The following is a 19,205-nucleotide window of genomic DNA, read 5'->3' on the forward strand; positions in this document are numbered from 1 at the left end:
TTGTGGCCAAAGACCAAAATTCAATGAGGAGGAAAGCAAACCTTGCCCTTAAAAAAACAAAACAAACAAAAAAAAAAACCACAGGCAGCTCCCCTGCATAATCACCACACCAGGCATGTGCATCAGGCAATACCAGGGAGCAGACAGGGCTGATGCAGGGACAGTAGAGCTGGGGAACAGCTGCTCCAGGTGGCATGTTCAGACTTCCTGGAGGACTCCCTTGTAGAAGTTAATGCTGCTCCCTGCATCATTACACTCCCAACAGGCTTTTACAGTCCCCCACCTAAGCCTCCTAAGGGACAGGAAGGGCGGGAGAAGCAGGCTGCTGTCCATCTGCACTTTAAGTGCTAACAGCAGCTCAGCCACCGCGCTGGACATGTTGCCAGGGAAGGGGGACAAGCAGCCCCATGACAGCACGTGGTTAGTGGGGGAGCAGGTAGTATGTGGGCTGGGGATCAGAATTCCCTGTGGTTAGCATGCCACTGGCATGCAGGCCCTGATCCCCCTCTCCCACGCCGGTTACGTTGGGCTTGGTGACCCTTCAGTCTGGGTTCTTGTAGCTGTCCCCGCTATAGCTCCATAGACACGTGCTGGGCAAGGGAAATGAGGGGCCAAGACAACAGGAGCTCTGCAGCTCCCAGTGCTCAGGGCCTCAGTCAGACCTTTGACCCGGTAGGAAACATGAGCCTCGTCGTGTGCTCCATCGGCTGTAAATCAGCACCGGCTCCCTCTACCGGGAGAGTCAGGGTGACAAGCACCTCCCCAGCCCTACACACCCCAGCCAGCCTCAGCTGCCCAGGGGCCTTTTAATTAATGGTCATTTCAGCACCAGGTATCAGGACAGAGCTGGTCCAGGGCTTTGACCGAAGCAGCAGAAGAGTGCTCCAAGGGCTGGGACACATGCGGACAGCCTCTCAGGAACAGCCGATGGTCTGGGGGTTGAACGGTTTCACAGCCATTTCACCATTAGCGGGAGGCCTCTCCGTGAGCTGGGAACGCTCAGCACGAAGAGCCAGGAAGGGAGCCTTATGCTCCTGGTGACGATGGTCTGACAGTGGAAGTGAAGTGCAGTGGGGCAGGAGAAGCCAGGGCCTAAAACAGGCTTGTTGGTCAAGATCACAAGCTGTTGGCCTCAGGGTTTCCATATCAAATAGGCCCTGGGAATGGCTATGTCCTTGCAAGGCTGGCTTGCAGGGAGTTTGCCATTTCCCTTTTGTCAACAACAGGCAGCCCCGTGAGAGTGTCAAGATGGAGCTTTCATAAGTGCCAGGCTCTGGCCTAACTATGCTCCCACTGATCTCAGCAGGAGTTTTACCCTAGGCTTCAATGGGAACAGAGTTAGGCCAACCCTGAGTGCTGTCAAAAATCCCAGCCGAGGCAAATGCCATTTGTGTCTAGGAGAGGGATGGAAGAGACCCATTGGATTGCTCCCTGTGGTTCCCTAGTATAGATTGTTTCTATACATATGCCACTGTGTGGGGACTGGAGCTTTGCTCTGCGCTGTGACACTGGGCAGTTGGAAGTGTTACAGGACAGGGTCCCCTAAATAATGCTGGTGTATGTGTTATACCTATCGCACTCAACAAATTTCTTCTAGCAAGGACCAAAACCCCAGACCCAATATACACCTAACTTTCTACTTCTGACCCTGGCCCATGCTTCACATGGGTATTTCTATAACAGGCCACACCAACCCCCCTGGTTCAACCATGGCTGGCCCAGACCTCGGTGAAGCTTGGATCCAGATCTGAACTTCAGCGCTAACTATAGCCCTCTCCCTCCTCTAGAAGTCAGCACTTTCTTGTCAAAAGGAGAAAGGCGAAGTAGGACATGAGCTGATGACCTCAGCCCAGATCTTGATGATAGATATACCCATCACAACATGCCATCACTACAGGTAACCCCTTGGCACCCATCACCTGAGAAGAGGAGGTTTGAATGGCGATGGAAAGCAACGTCCGATCCCTACAGCCCTGGGTTGAGGAACAGGACAAGTGTCTAGGAGAGGTTGTCCTGCAGCTGCTGTGAGAGAGAGACTGCCAGGCCTGGCAACCCAGCCCACGCTACATTGTTGTCTTCTGAAAAGAATGGAAAATGGAGGAGTGGTTCCATACAGGGCAGTTGGAACATAGTGGCCCAGAGGGAGAAGGTAACCATTCCAATATTGCCACTGTCAAGAACTGCACTTAAGAGAAAGGTGTCTATTCCAGTAACAGAAGCTCTCTCCCCTTTGCATGGTTTAAGATGATGCAATTTCAGCCCCTCAAATGAACCAGAATACACAGTGCCCGTTCTGGGGCAGGTTTGCACCCGTACCCAAAGCCACATGACCTGCAGTGAAGCTCATATCACAAGCCACGAGCCAGACATGAGACAAACTAAATTTTAGACTCCAAACTGGAAGTGTTGGAACATTTCAGAGTAAAAATATCCCCCCTTTACGCAGTCTGCCAGATATGGAAGGGAGGTGAAAATCTGCAAGGGAGCTGATTTAATGTGTGAAGAGAGCAGAATTGTATGCTACCGGCTATGCATATGCACTAAACATAGGTCAAATACCCATTGGTTCTGTAACATTTTATTGGGATGGAAAAACAATAATCTTGTGCTAGATGGTCCCTAGGTTACCCCCCAGCTCAAACTTGCCCACCACAAGAAAGAGGCAGGGGAAAGCGACTTGGCCCTGGCTCGGTTTCTCTTTCAATGCCCAAGTATCTTTCTGTTCCATCAACAACCAGAGAGAGTCATTGTACTTGGTCCAAATGCTGGGAAAGAGTTCATTATTGTTATTGCTCTTTGTTATTACAGAAGCACCTTGAGGCCCCAAGCAAGACCAGGGCCTCCCTGTGCTGGGTGGTGCACAAATACATAGTAAGTGACAGTAAGCTCTGCAGGGCAGGGACTAACTAAACAGACAAGACAGAGAAAGGAAGGATTATCTCCATTTGACAGAGAGGGGCCTGAGGTCACACAAGAAGTCTGTGGCAAAGCCAAGAACTAAATCCAGATCACCAGAGTCCCAGCCGAGTGCCGTCCCCTCTCAGGCAGAAGGCTGCTTGGGGGATTGAGTTCCTCAGGCCTTTTTAAAACAGCCTGCTTGCAAGTCAGCAAATTGTTCCAATACAAACAGCAGCCCCCACATTCCCCTACATGTTCCAAAAAACATGCAGAGCAGGGAGTGGGTGAGGGGGGCAGGAAAGCCCCACATTTTCCATGGGTTCTGTGCGGAAACCCTACCCAGTTCTTTGGGGAAACACAGAGTCGCATTTATTTCATACAGAGCAGTCTCTGCACAAGGTCCATCTCCGCTCCTTGGGAGCGGGCAGCACACACATTGCTCAGTAATAAAACCCACAGCCCAGTCGAATGATGGCGTCACAATGACTTCAAAGAAAACTCTCCCATTCGCTAGCAGGGGATCACCTCCAGGAGCGGGTAGAGGAGCAGGGACGTCAGCAGGCATACTACTGTGTTTTTCCTCATCTGCAGGGTTAAACGGGTGTCAATCTCTGGTGACAGCTGCTCTAAAAACACAGGAAGGGAGAGAAACAACACAGGGCGTCTCTCTAGATTGTCTTCACGACTCAGATTTCAAGAACAACAAATGGGAGAACTGAACTCCTTTCCCATCCCCACTGGACTGCTCCAGGGAAGAGTGAAGCGGGATTCTCCAGACACTAGTGGCAAATAGTCCAGCAACCCTCAGTGAGCAGAGACAATGCCAGGAGCAGGGCAGTGGGGCACTCCACAGACATCACGCCCTTGACTTCGTTTATCACCACCAAGGTGTGGTAAGGCCAAATCCAAGAGGTGCTGAACTCCTGGTTCTCCCGTTAACTTCATGGGAAGCTACAGGTGCTCCCCCGCACCCACCCGATTCATCCCCTGCTATTACCATGGGAGGGAAAGGGCTGGTGCAGTGGATACAAACGGAGAGCAGAGCACTTACGGCACTCCAGACCCAGTGTCCTCCACAGCAGATTGAGCATCATTAAAGCTCAGGGTTAAGTTTGCTTTACATTATGTAGCCTGTTTAAAGCTGCAAAGAACCTTCCTGGGTAGCTTCATTTAAAGCCTCAATGAGGTGAATAATTAAAAGGATGAAGTATAACAATAGACCTTGAACTCCAAGCTATCTCCAGCGAGGCAGAGCTCTCCAAGATGTCATTTGGCCTTAGAAGTAGCCAAAGAGAACATACTTTGTGTGTTCTGGCTACACTTTTTGTCATTAACGCAGGCTTATTAGCCCATAAACTCACAGTTGCTTGCAAGAGCAGAGTACTTTGTTTTTCAGTAGGCCTAGAAGTTAATTCATTTTCCCAGCTTTATTACTCCACCCGGTCAAATAATGGGACGGAGCTGCTAGTCAACTGGAACCAAGCTAGGCCCAGAGAATTCTCACTGCACCTTTCATGACTCTTTACCAGGCCCATAAATCAATAGCCAGCAAATGACTTTCTGCTCCAGCTCTTCTCAGTCACCAACAGCAATCCTAAATTGCCCTATAAATCGATGCATAGAGCCAGAGTTCAACTCTGGGGGCCCCAAAAGGATAAGGATGCAGCTTGGTTCAAATACACATGCCAACCTTTGGGGAGGCAATTGTAAACATGCTTCCCCATGGGGAGTTCTCCTTGATGGCTGTCACGTCTGGAGAGATTACATGGCCTTAACACCACGGCTGATCAAGAACCTATAAATGTGACCTTAAGGCAAAGCTCAGTGTCACTGTCCCTGCCCTAACACATGTCCCATGTCAGATGTGTGCGTACAAACAGCCCATTGCACCTTTGGGGAAGAGATGCAGTTTGCTCTGGTATCCTGGGTCTCATACCCCTCTGCTGTGAAGGGTGGGATGGAATGGCTGTCTGCCTAACACACTCCTCTACAGATGCTGTGAAAGGAAGTATATGAAAGTAAACTAAGGGCTCCCACCCAGCATGTTATTAGCTGTGGTGCATGCAGACAGCACTTCAGAGGTCCCTGCGTTGCTGTCCTGGTTGGAGTGCATCCACCAGGGAATTCACTTAGCTGTATTTCAGCAGGTTCCTTCGGGATGAAAGGCTGTCTCATATACACACGATGTTAGCGAATCCTCTGAAGGTCCCCAGTGGTGACATTGTGGGGTAAGGATTTTGTAAAGGGACTGCTCAGTGCAACAAAAGTAAGTCTCCTCACAGGACTGCAGGCTGGGAACTTGCTGCTTTGTTCAATTGCATCACAAGAGGTGGGGTGGGGAGTGTGAAGGGGGACTCCCACCGACAAACAAGGTGTGCGTGGAGTGTGGCTCCATCCCATAATACGCTCGGTAACCCTGTCAACCCTATCCTGGCCGCTTTAGTGCAATGGGGTTCTAGGGCAGACGATACGGGTAAGATGCCGGACTATGGAACATGCCGACAGACATGAGAGCCATTATGCACACACACCGTATATCTGGCTCAATGCAACCAAAATAATTCTCCAAAATGGCAAGCAGAATACAGAAAACGGCAAAGCAAATGAATGGCTTTAAAGAAAACCCATTCTTTAAGCAGTGAATTTAGAGCTAGAACTGGCTGATTTCCCTGGACACCAGCATCCTCTGTATATCAACAAAACTGGTACAGCAAAGGCAGTGTCAGTATAGCCTCCCACACCCTGCTCTGCGAACAGGCAACAGCTTTGCTCTGGAGGGAACACTTCCCAAGCCAGGTTGTCTGAGTGGACCATTCAATTAAAAAAAAAAAAAGCCTGAAATAAAACCACCATTTTTGCAGGACCCACGAAAACAATGTGTGAGCTCCCTCTGAGGTACCACAAAACAGACAGCTCCCAGTGCTGAAATGACTGGTACATGAACAAAGGAGCCAGACAATCATCACCTTTTGTCTCCACTATCAGAAACACAGAGGGAGAGTAGCTGGGGGAATAGGCACCAGTACTACAGAAAAGGAAGGAGGAAGATCCATGAAGGAAAAAGATGTCAACTGACAATATCCTTATATAGAGTCTCTCTAGAAATGCCAGCCAGCCAGGTGTATGTCTGGATTCCCAACACATTCCACAACCCTTCCCAAAGGACTCACCCAGCAAGGAGGTTTGCTGTTGCCTCTAGCATTTGCTAACTGATTGCACTCCGGGAAATCAGGAGAAACCCAGATCAGAGCCAAGCTAGTGCTCCTACCTCAGACTGCAATGCCACCTGGAGAGCAGAACTATGTTATCCCAGCCAGGACGCTCTCAAACAAGGCTGAACAGAGATTTCTACCCTTTCCTAACAGCTGTGGTATTAACCCAGTCTATAGATTACATGGGCTCTAGCAAAGCAATCAGGGGAAAAAAATAATCCATCAATTGCTCCTGCTCCCAATGTAGGCCTAAATGAAAGCTCCTGTGAAAGGCTGGCAGGAAATCAGCAGAAATAAAACATAGTTTCCAATATTTTGGTTGGTAGAGCAGATCACCTGTTTCTTTGAGGGATCAGTCCTGCAAGGTCCCCAGCACTATGGTGCCAATCCAAGAAAGTGTATTTAAAACACATGCCCAACTTTAAGTAGGTGAATAGTCCCAGATAACCACTTAGGCACGTGCGTAAGTGCTTTGCTGAATAAGGATCAACGTGCTCAGGACCATGCAGGATTAAGCTGCATGGTCTGTATGATGTTTCCCGTTCTTCACCTTGGTTGAGATGGTTGTCTCTGTCTTGGAAGCAAGCAGTCTGTCTGTCCATCCTCAGGATTTCCCCAGCAAGCCATCTCATCACAGTCAGATGCCAGAAGCTAGTTTGCTGCAGAGGCCAGGGTCTCTGTTAGTCTCAGGGCATGTCAAAATTATGTCGCCTTAAGTTGACACACAGACACTGCAGGAACCCGTTCAGTTGCGCGTGTCTACGCTACGCTCCTTGTGTCGGTGGCACACGCCCACAGCGGCAGCACTTATACTGACACAGAGAGCCGTGCATCATGAGCAGCTCTCCCACTGCAACTCTAGCGCAGGGTGTCTTGGGAAGGGCTTGCAAAATTCAAAGCACAGGGGGAAAGGGGAGGAGATGATATTCTGTGATCATACCAAGAGGTACATTTGCAGAGGATCGCATGCAGGGGCCTTGTAAAAGCGGCATGTCTTTGGCTCCGCACCAGAACCACTGCTCTGGGCAGCGGAGTTGAAAACAGCGACCAGAGCGGTCACAATGGCCATTGTGGGACAGCTCCTGGAGGCCAGGTAAGTCAACATAACAATGTAGTGTCTACATTACGCCTCTCTCCAGCCTCTCGTGGAGGTGGAGTAATTAAGTCGACATAGCAGGCAAGTGACATCAGTGGGAGGAACATCGTAGTGCAGACATTGACATTACAATGTCGACATAAAGCAGTTTACGTCGACTTAACTCTGTAGCGCGTACCAGGCCTCTGTCTCAGCCACGTCTGCATAACTAAAGGATTACAGCAGGGAGGGGAGAGCTCCTAGGGAAAGAGCTATCCAAGAAGGGCCTGGGTCCAGGGATTTATCAATAGCCATCAGGCCCTTGGCTTTTCCTCTGACTACCTAGATTATTTTTCCCCCATCTGATTGTCTCCTCCCAAAAGCTCCAAAGCAGACACCACATACAGTATGTCAAGTATCAGAGACTGTGAAGAATGGTTTCTACAGGGAAGATTGATTGGGCTTGTTTAACATCAGTTTCACCCATCATTACTCTGGTCACCAGCTGTTCCCAAGCAATGGCGGGGAAAAAAAAATCTCACCAATGCAAGGGGTTTATTTTGGGGTTTGGGAGGGAAGAGAGAATTAAAAGCTGGAGTGAGACTCCTTCGTCTGATGGTTCCTTGACCCGAGTAAGGCCCCAGCATATGCACAGCGCCAATTATAATCAGATCCCATAGCAGCCCTGCCAGGGATCTTTGTGTTTTAAGTGAAAGATGAACTCCAATTGGGGACCCACTCAGAAGCAAACTGTGTGACACGGATGGCGTCAGGTAGTCACCCTGACAAGCGTAGCCTATTATTCAAGAGCAGGTCCTCTGTGGATTGGCCCCAGTGCAGCTGACAAGGGGGCACAGCGAGATGGCAGCCCAGCGGAACATCCCTTTGCATAATGACCTGATTAGAAATCACTGGCATGATATGGCAACAGCCCCTGGGTCAGCTGGCAGCAGCTGTGCTCCCTGCTGGGCTGAAGCAGCTGAAAAGGACTTGAGCTCAAATATACCATCTACAGCACCCATCCAAGACGTGCTTTACAGATGGCACATTCGGGAATGGCCCAGCCACCGCTGCCACCCAGCTACCTCTGGGGTGGGACACAGCGCGCACACTACACTGATGTCATAAGCTGGCCTTGTCAGAGAGGCCTAAAGAAGTTAGGCACCCAGCTCAGTGAGAGTTGAGTACCTAACTCTCTTGGGGCCTTTGAAAAACCAAGCCACACACAACAGGGGAAGTGAGATCCAACATCTCCAGATGAAACTGCAGCATTTTCAGCAGCACACAATTAGCCAGCTGGGAATTTGGCCAGGGCACTAGGCTTAGTGACTCTACTCTTGCAAAAATGTCATTGGAATTTACACGAACACAAACGCTCCGAGGCCTGCTCTCACCCCAGAATGGTACCTACATCCACAGAGTGCCCCCGGCACTATGCTAAATGACTGACTCTGAGAAGAGAATGCCATCTACCAAATCATCTGCTTAGGAGCTCTGCACACTTCTGAGTTCAGGAGATCTGGCAACATCAGAGACTGAAAAGTTTTCAGACCAGTGCGTGCAGCCACTAAGCTAGACAGAGTGAAGAGCTGGAAGCAGATCATAGCCTCAACTAGGCATTTCCTGGATTTTGTTAGTTTGTGTCACACCCACAGCTGCATTTATTTTCTAAACATATACTTGTGGGTTAGCAACAACTGCCCTATAGAAACACAGTGTGACCTTCATACCTACGGGGAAAGCGCTCGCCTACCAGATCTCTTGAAAGGTAACTTTGGAAGCCTTTCAAATGTGACAAGCATAAGTGATGTGGGGGAGGGGGGGAGAATGAGAGAAACCTCCAAGTTGTTTTGACTAGCTAGCCGGCTGGCACTGTTCCTATAGAGACAGGACCTGCAATCATATCAGAGTGCTGAGGAGTGAGACTAAGCACATAGGCAATTTGCATAGCAGTATTTGGCCATGTTGCATCTAAGACTTTAAGAAAAAAATAAAATAAAATAAGATAAAAACCACGCACAAGCTTAAACATTAACATTGCTTTACTGGTTTTTCACATGCAGGGCAAGATGTTCCAAACAACGCATTAGCAAGAATAAGCGTGTATCTAAAAAAACCCACTCAGCATATTAAACTGAAATGGAAGAGTAAGTATGCCACTGAAAATCACACTGACAACGCTGAGGTAAAATCATCTGAATGCAATTTGACTTCCATCGCATCTGGTTTCCCAGACATTTCAGAGGTGGAAAGGGGGGACAGAAATATATTTTTGTAAAGAAACTTCCTCAAGCTTTTACAAGTCCAGAGATGCATCAAGCTGACAATAAACTTGCCTGAGCTGTTTAAGACTGGACTCATCCTTCTAGCATTTTTTCTGTGTATTAATTATATTTATTAGTTTCCTAACACATTTGGGCCAAATCAAATAGCAAGCGCCTGCAACGTTTGAACATGCAGTCTCCGCACAGGCAAAACTCCCACTGGAGTCCGGGCAAAGATGGCAAGCCGCAGCCCATAAGCCATTTTACAGTCTCCGGATATCCCTGTGGAGGTCCCATCAGGTGATTCTGCCAAGGTGCCCACCGAGCCAAAAGGAAAATAAAGCCACTGGTTCTGGCATCGTTGGTGGGGAGGGAGGCAGGCGAGTGAAAGGGAATAGGCAGAGAGAGCGAGCAGGATTCTTAACCTAGGTCAAGGGGGAGGAATCAGAAACACTCACCCTAGCTTGAAGAGGGGAACCGATCAACCCATTGTAGCCAATCAGCCCTGCCACAACCTGCACTGCTTCACTGCTTTTAGCCAGTCTGCCCAATAAGTCTGGTTGGAAATTTGTCACCCGGGTTTTTCCCCTTAAATATCAGAAGCGATTCACAGCGACTTGTAAAGAGAGAGAGAGAGAGCACGCGCATGCGTGAGAAAGTGTAAAAATCACTGTCATGGTCAGAAGCATCCATTCCTCTAGTCCCACCCGCCAGAGCCCACCTCCACTGGGGTACCCAGTCCCAAAGCATGATGATGGCTTCTATTCCCAGCAGGCTTTGCATTTATGGCTAACAATGACCAACTGAACAGCCTGATGCAATGCCGGTTGGGAAGTTAGCGGAAGGGAAGCCAGCCATGGGAGGGGGGAGGGGGCGTCCTAGCAGAGGACAGGCATGTGACAAGGTGGGATAGGCTTATTAATAACTATTTGTGTTGTTTATGTGATATCAGCAGGGGAGCAGTAGTCACAGAAACAACATTTGAGGATCACAACATCAGACTTGATGGCCTGCTGCTGATTTACTGGTTGCAAATGTCGCGTGGGCGGGGGGAAGATATTCCCTTCTCTAGGGTAGTTGTTACTTTTATTGTTTGCACTGCATGTGGTAAGAAGATACTAATAATCTGCAGGTAAATTTTGTGGCACACACACACAGACAAGCACTGAAATACTGAGGCACAAACAAAGTAATATTCATTCTAGTATATGTGATTCTCACCACAGTGATCCATCTAAAGAAAGACAGCACGTTAGGCCAGATTTTCAAAGCTAGGCAAATTAACTTGCACAGATAGACTCCTTTGGCTGCCTAAATCACGTGTACATACAACCAAAGAACAGACACCAGCCAGGTATTGCATGAGTAAGTGACCTGTGAGATAGGATGGTCCAGGGGTTCACGTGCTAGCCGTGGACTTCAGGGGCCTGGGTTCAGTTCCTTGCTCCAGCACAGATCTCATGGGTGACCTTAACCACGTCACTTGATCTCTCTGTGCCTCAGTGCCCCATTCGTACAATGGAGAGAATTGCCCTGCCCTGGGTGTTGTAAGGCACGTGCATAAGGGTCATATGAATACTTGGAAAAAGAAAAGGAGTACTTGTGGCACCTTAGAGACTAACCAATTTATTTGAGCATAAGCTTTCGTGAGCTACAGCTCACTTCATCAGTATGCATCCGATGAAGTGAGCTGTAGCTCACGAACGCTTATGCTCAAATAAATTGGTTAGTCTCTAAGGTGCCACAAGTACTCCTTTTCTTTTTGCGAATACAGACTAACACAGCTGTTACTCTGAAACCTGTCATGAATACTTGGATCACTCCTGGAATGCTGCATGCAGTTCTGGACACCCCATCTCAAAAAAACCCCAAACCATTAGAACTGGGAAAGGTTCAGAGAAGAGCAACAAAAATGATGAAGGGGATAGAACAGCTCCCATATGAGGAGAGATCAAAAAGACTGGGACTGCTCAGCCTGGAAAAGAAATGACTAAGGGGGACATGAGAGAGGTCTACAAAGTCGCGAATGGGGTGGAGAAAGTGACTAAGGAAGTGTGATTTACCCCTTCGCAGAACACAAGAACCAGAGGGCACCTGATGAAATTAACAGGCAGCAGGTTTCAAACAAACAAAAGGAAGTATTTCTTCACGCAACACAAAGGTCACCCTGTGGAACTCATAGCCAGGGGATGTTGAGAAGGCCAAAACTATAACGAGGCTCAAAAAAAAAAGAACGAGACAAGTTAATGGAGGATAGGTACATCAGTGGATACTAAGATGGTCAGGGACATAACTGCATGCTCTGGGTGTCCCTAGCCTCTGACTGCCAGAAGCTGGGACTGGATGACAGGGGATGGATCACTTGATGATTACCTGTTCTGGTCATTCCTTCTGAAGCACCTGGGATTGGCCACTGTTGGCAGACAGTATACTGGGCTAGGTGGACCATTGGTCTGACCCAGTATGGCTGTTCTTATATAGATAGATGGCCATCTAAAGGCAAACACCTGATGTGAGTGCACACAGCAGTGCTCACCTGGCTTCAAAAATCTGACTCATGAGGCATTTAAGATCAACTAAATGCATCTGTTTCCACCTCACCGAGTAGCATTTCCCCATCTCTTGGGCACCTACCCACTCCTCTTTGATGACTGCAGTCTTGGGCCTGCAAGGGAGATGAAAGAGGGCCTTCTGGTTAAAGCAGGGGATTAGAGCTCTGTTAGTGACCCGCTGCACCATTTTGAGCAAGTCTTGACTGCTCTGTGCCTCAGTTTCCCTTCTTTCATAGTGGGACGATGATAAATACTCACCTCTCAGGGGTGCTAGAAGGCTTAATGTTTGCAAAGCACTTGGAGACCCTCAGATGGCAGGGCACCATGGAATCATTATTATAAGAAAGAGGGATCCATATAGTATCAGCACACAAGAAACTTCCCATCATTCAAGAAAAACAACGACAACACACCACTGCCCAACCTCCCGACACATTCTCTCTTAAAAAAAAAAAAAAAAAACACACAGTGCAATTAATTTCCATTGATTTTTTCCAACCCGAAGCCCAAAACAGCAGAGTCAAAAGGTTAATGCTGCGTGACAAAGGTCAGCAGCAGTTTGGGGAGGGAGGAGAAAGGGAGGCTTTGTGGTCTCAGACAGCGGCTGGCTGCGCCCCCCTACTCCACTTGAGAAATGTAAAGTGATGGCAATTGCGGAAAGAAAGAGGATTGAGAGCCCTACTTAAGCCCCGAGTCTTTGTGGCTTACAATAGACCCTCCCTTGACTCATTAATCGTGTGTTCCATGGACAGCGTGCCTCAAAGAGCAGCAGATGACACATGTCCAGCTGCCATCGTTGCCCCCATCTCAAGGTAATGGGGCAGGTGCTCTTAGCGCCCTCTGCTCGAGACTAATATATTCTGCCTCCTTGTCTTCTCCCTTTCATCTCCTCCAACAGGCCACGCTGACAACTGTAAATGAGATCAGACTTCAGGGTATGGGACAGATGCAGAGCCCCCTCTGTGCAGTATCAAATGAGCTCTCCCAGTTTTTAAGTTTCTTTCCCCCTTTTACAAGCCCAGTCTTGGTCGGGAAGGAGGAAAAATCCCCTAGCTCCCACAAATGTGCCTAATTCAATGATCTGGACAGACAAAGCTAGACCCTGCTTTTTGGGCCTGATCCACAGCCCCTTGATATCAGCAAGAGTCATCCATTGACGCCACGAGGCTTTGGATCAGATCCTTAGTCCACATTAAAAAAAAAAAAAACACACCCTGCCCCCCACCCCGCCACCCAGGGGTGTTTCGTAGTTTATATTATATCCCACAAGGTTCTGCTTGTTGACACACTGCACTTAATAGGGACAGTTGTTACAATTAGGATTGGCCAAAATATGTTTAGTGTTAAAGGGACAGCAACAATTTGACATCTAGCCAACGTTTTAAAGGAGTTAAAAGTAGTTTTAGAAAATACTCTGCATCTCCTTGAGCCCCTTGTCAGTTTCTTCAGTTTGATAACCACCATTTTCTTCTTCCCCATCCCTGTTGCCTTGTGTAAAACCCACATAAAGAAGGGGAAAGAAGTGATTTTACAGGGCAAACGGAAAAATTGGCCATGCACGGACAATACCTCAAATTAAGCTATCTTGCTGGTTTTGCTAAACGCTGCCAGTAGACGTTTCCTAGAACAAGAGTAGGGGAAAATAATTCATACTAAAGTGTGATTTTTAACTCAATAGTGTCCACATGAACAAACTGGAATCACTCTATAGCATGGGACATAGATAGTGTTAACTGTGTTAAAGGCTACACTGAGAAAGGGGTCACTGTTAAAATAAAGATAATTTACTTGAAAATAACTCTTTGCCTGAGTTACCACCAACTTTGATCAGTGGGCCCAATTCTGCAAAGTACTTTTCACCTTCAATCATTCAGGATCCAGGCCTATAGCCAAAAGGACTTAAAAGTCTCATTGACTTTCCCTTGTCTATGCCTGTTGGTTTTTGCATTGCACTCATCAAAGCTAGCCTAGTCACTTTCACTTTCTGGCTGTAGTCCTTTTTCTCATGCACTAGCACAAGGCTGTTGTGTTTGCATCTCCACAACTGCAGGGAAATGGCCCTTTCCAAGAAAGGCAAACAGCAAGGACTTCGCTGCAAGCAGCTTTTAACCATGGCTCTGAAATGGCAGCAAACTGGGCTCAGCTGCATCTGTTCCTAACACTATTGTCATCAATTTAACTTTCCCTAGCACAGACAAGAATGCATCATCTGGTCTGTGGTATGTCTGCAGAGTTCTTACTGAGCTCCAGCTTCCCATTAGCTGCCCACACATCTCCTGAGATTCTCAGTAAACTCTTTTTCTCTGATACCATCACACCCACATCGAAATTTCACGGAAGAATCCATGCCTTCTCAGACAGCTGCAACAAAAATGCAGTCCAGACTCATAGGCAGATGAACCAAAGTGATGGGGTAGCAAAGGCTGTCTATTTAAAGCAAATACCCTGCTGTCACCCATAGACATTGACCAAGGTGTGGGGAGGGGGAGGTGGGTACTTAGACATGGGAACCCATCCCATGAACCGATCCTTGGCAGCTCAGACACGGAGGCCTGGACAAAATTACTCCAGCTTTTGGAACCTGATCAATGAGCTGCTGAAAAACCCACACCCTCCCCATTAGGGGAACAGCATAAACGTGGGTCTGTTGTGACCATAAACATTGCACATTTCTATAGCCCACTTTCATCGGAAGATTTCAAAGCACTTTATCACAGTGATTAAGTTTCACTCATCCCCGAAATGGGGATAATTGGGGCACAGAAAAGTTGAGTAATTTGCCCAAGGCCACAGAATAAGCCCGTGGCAAAGCTGGGGATAGAACCCAGGGGTCCTGACTCATAGTCTTCTAATTTAACCACCAGGCAAAGCTGCCTCCACATGGGAATTGGAAAACACCCTTTCCCTCTTTCTGTGAGAGAGAGAATTAACCGGGGTGTTATTTATGCAAGGCAAAAGACAATGGCCACATTTGCCTTCATGCTGCCAAGACCTGCCCCCCCAAAAGCTGTCTCTCTGCCCCACCTGCAATGTAATCCATCTCAACGGTTAGCAAGAAATGAGTCCTCTCCAAATGAAAAGCAAGAGATTTTAGGGAGGAAAAGAGCAGCCCTTGCTTTGCTCAGAGTTAGGATTTTAAATGGAAACGAATGTGTGAAATGCTCAAACACGGCCTGAGCCCCATGGGAGGTGGCAGATGCAGAGCTAAAGTGTGCGTGGTCGGGGGTGTTTATGAGCACAATAAATAAATGTACAAATCCATATAAAAGTAACCAATGAGTTACTACTGGCTAAGGGCCATGGCCCCAAAATGAAAATGCACCACAGATGCACTCTGTGGAATAGGAGCTGCAACACTGAAAATCTGTCTGTTTGCTCAGCCCCACTGAAGTCCAGGGAAGTTTTGCCATTGGTTTCAATAAGCCCAGGATTTCGCCCTGGGCATGGTATATTAAAACCTCACAGAAGAGCAGTCAGTTCTGAACTCACCTGTTCTCCAGGCTTTATTTATTTTACTTGTTTAAAACAGAAATTGCACAACTCTCATCTCCAGGATTTTCAGACTGGCTGCCTAGGGTGCAATTCACCCTTCTGCAGGGGGCGGTGTGGATATTTGGCAGTGATCAGCGAGACCAACTAGAGCCAGTTGCACATTTTCCATCCAAACAAACACATAGATCTTATATTTAACACAAATGGTTTCTGATTAAATGGAAATTTTTGCCAAAAAGTTTCTGTTTTCATGTTTGGGTGTTTTACAAAAAAAAGCCAACCCTCAAATTTTGTACTTTTAAACTGAGAAACGGCCAGTTATCCCAGGGAAACTCCCAAATTTAAAAGACCTTTTTTCAATAAAAATGAAAAATATTTTATCAAAAATTCTTGGGGGAGGGAGAGCAATCATCTTCCAACCAGCTCTAATCACCACATTTATCCTCATGGTAGTTCCATCGCCCTAGCAGTCAGAGCCTGGATCACAGCCTGTGAATTCTCAAGGGCTCCCACACTCACTCTCCAGGGCTTTCACCTGCTCTCCTCCTCCCCAGCTGTTCTCTTTCACCACAAGACTGACTGGAGAGACCTGCATGGTTCAGCTGACAGGGAGTAAGGACGGTAATACTATGAGCCAAGTATCAGAGTGGTAACAGCACAGGACTTCCAGGAAGACCGGTCCTCCCTTTATTTTAATGCACACAAAATCCTTGGGCACCTGTTTTGCCCTCCAGGCTAACACACAGAAGGAATTGGGTTTAGCACTTTACAACAGAGCTGCATGTTTCAGCGCATCTGTGTTCTCTAGCCAGTGCCGCAGAAATCCCTTATATTGACCTCATGTTTCACACAGATTCCAGTTGGCATTAAACAAAACACACTCCTTTCTTGGTGCAGTGAATTTCTGGATACAGGGAATGTGTTTCATGACAAACAGCATCTCACTATTCATTGCTAAGCTAATGGGTTTTCTGTCTTACTGATATAATGCTGAAGGAAGACGTCTGCTTTTTGCTTTTGCCCACAGGCAACAAAGGCTGTATTGATTTACTCAGAACTTGGGACTGGTTTTTCGTGGGTTGCATTCTCTTTGATAATAAAGCCTTATTGACAGGGCTTAAATTTCAGTTGCAGCCCTAATTCAAATGTGGCTAATTATGAGAGATTTTGATTTACAGTCTGTTTCCCTTGTCATTAGGGAAATGTACCACAAATCCAACTGCCATCAAGCCATTTTTAAAACATGACGCTTCTGCTGTTCAGTCAAGATCTCTGCACCCACTTAGACCCTGCCAATTCCTCTCTGAGCCCAAGTCAGCTACAAGCCAAAAGCCCCATCCTGCAAGGATTCAAGGACTTCAGTGCGGCGTCAGGGAGCTTGCAGGATCTGCCCCAAAGTAAAACAAAATTTTGAAACAGAGAAGAATTCAGAATGGTTGAAATAAACATTCAAGCCCAACTAACGACTGATTCCTATTGCAACCCCGGCCTTCTGAATGGGAGCAATCCATGTTAATACATAGAATGCTAACAAATTAAAACATACTACAGAGATTTAAATATGATTGACCATTTCAATAATCTAGTTACTACGCTTCCCATCACCAGCTGGCTATGGTGCAGCACACTGACAAATGCTACTCAACCTAGATTTATGGATTAATAATAGAGCCTGGCTTAGTGGGTTATAAATGGACACTCGTCATGGCTAGCAGCCAGATTATTTACTGAATGATAACAGGACACCTCTGGCCACAAGGGCATCCCTCTGAGGAGACTGTACCACAGCCTTTGGTTTTGTAGTTTATTCACATTCAGGATCAGGGTTATTGCCTCATAAAGCAGTGGAGAAATCTCATCAGAACTTTAGTGCTGCTAGAATGATGCCAACGTAAGAGGAACCGCTCACTTACACAAGATGATAGTCACACACACAAGTCTATGGCATTAAGAGCCATAGTTTACAATTTCATTTACACAGTGCTTCAGTTTAGAAGCAAGTCAAGGAGGTAACCCTAAAAAAATCTACTTAGCATTTCATGGTGCTAGCATGCTAGTTATAGCATCTAAAATTATAATCCACGCTCCAAATTGATAATCTGGAGTGTGGATTATAATTTTAGATGATAAAACTAGCATCTACATCAGTGGAGCTACACCAATTTACACCAGCTGATGATTTGGTTCCTATACATTTAGTTGATAAAATTATGGATTTCACTGTGGAAACAGATGCACGTGATTTTTTTTTTTACTTTTAAAATTAAAGGAGCAGGTTCTCTGCTGGCAGAAACTGAAGTAGCTCCATTGAAGTCAATTTACCAGCTGAGGATCTAGCCCAAAGAATGTAGCAATCATTAGGAAGGTGCTGGATTGACAGCCTTGGAAAGTAAGGTCTCCTAGCCCGAGAACAGGTGCAGCACAATTGGTAGCAATGCAAGTGTGCATGCGCGCGCGCACGCGCACACACACACACACACCCCCTCAGCTCTGACCTGGGGGAGATCACCTCTATGGATGGCAGGGTCGTTCAGTCTCCAGGGCCCATTCAAACCCTTAGCTGTACTGATGGCACTGCCAATGGGGATGGGGGGCAGGTAACTGCAGTGGTGGTGCCTATGAGGCAGACACCAACGCGCTGGGATCTGGATTGACGCAAAACTCGTTTCACATGGGCCACATATTAAAGCCCTAGTTTGAAAATGTACGCAGCACAGAGCAGAGGGGAAAGTCTAATGTACAAAGGAAAGCAAGCTAGTGTTAGTCTCTCTCTCACCAGAAGCAGGATGATAAAATATAGGAATTGTTCACATACCTGATCAAACAGAGCTTTCCAGTGCTGATAGGTAAGAGGCAATGCATAAAGGAGGAAAAAAGGAAAAAAAGGTATAAGCAATTATACTAGAATGCAATTCATGCTGGAAATATACTTTAACAGGCAAATAATGGAATGATCTAGTGGTCTAAGCATGGGATAGGGAGCCAGGAATTCCTGCCATCTAATCCTGCCTCTCGCAGTAACTCGCTGCGAGGTGTTGGGCTAGTCATACCTTCTCAGTGCCTCGTGACCCGATCTGGAAAATGGGGATAATAATGTTAGCATCTCCGTGCAGAGGGGAGGTGTTGTGAGGCTTAATGCCTCTGCAGTGCTTCAGGGCTGTCAAGTGCCAAGGGTTTGCCCAATAAACGCTGTGACATCAGCTGTGCAATTAAGAGAACCATGCAGGAGTTACCTGAGAATCCCCTCTCTACATACAGAGTCAGGTGCATATTTACATACAGTTAGGTGCACACAGCTGTTGTAGCTTTCAAGTGCTTTGGGAACACTAAACAAGCCAATCCTTGGCTACGAAAAATATCAGCACCAGATTTCACACAAGCAAAATGCATCTGCTGTTACATGCAGAGTAGAGCTCTGGTTAAAGTCTTAACTATTGAGTAAGGAATATTTCCCTCCAGTCAATTTTGGAGCTTTGTCTAGTATGCCTACCTAGGGGAGAGACCGTGGTTTACATATTAATTCACTGAATTTCCATGGAATTAGTTAAGCTGTTGTTCGAGTGGATATTCATGTATAAACTCCCAGTTGTCCCTGTAAATCTGCCCAATGCTTTAATGTTTTACGATATTTTAAATCCTGGCTTTGTTTAATGTCACTCCGAGTGCTGTAATGACAACAGTGGTGCCATTCCCTTGAAGCGAAGGCTGTGGC

General features: G+C 47.0%; 1 protein-coding gene across 2 annotated transcripts in view; it reads right to left on the bottom strand.

Moving 5' to 3' along the window:
* RHBDL3 (rhomboid like 3) overlaps positions 1 to 19,205 on the bottom strand; it is a 125,191-nt gene that overhangs the window by 101,634 nt on the left and 4,352 nt on the right. For both annotated transcript variants that reach the window (XM_074971932.1, XM_074971931.1), the window contains exon 2: positions 18,309 to 18,332. In XM_074971932.1, coding sequence (XP_074828033.1) covers positions 18,309 to 18,332 — 24 coding nt within the window. The remainder of the gene's footprint in view (positions 1 to 18,308; positions 18,333 to 19,205) is intronic.

Source organism: Natator depressus, chromosome 14 (genome assembly GCF_965152275.1).
Source record: "Natator depressus isolate rNatDep1 chromosome 14, rNatDep2.hap1, whole genome shotgun sequence".
In the NCBI taxonomy this organism is placed as follows: domain Eukaryota; kingdom Metazoa; phylum Chordata; order Testudines; family Cheloniidae; genus Natator; species Natator depressus.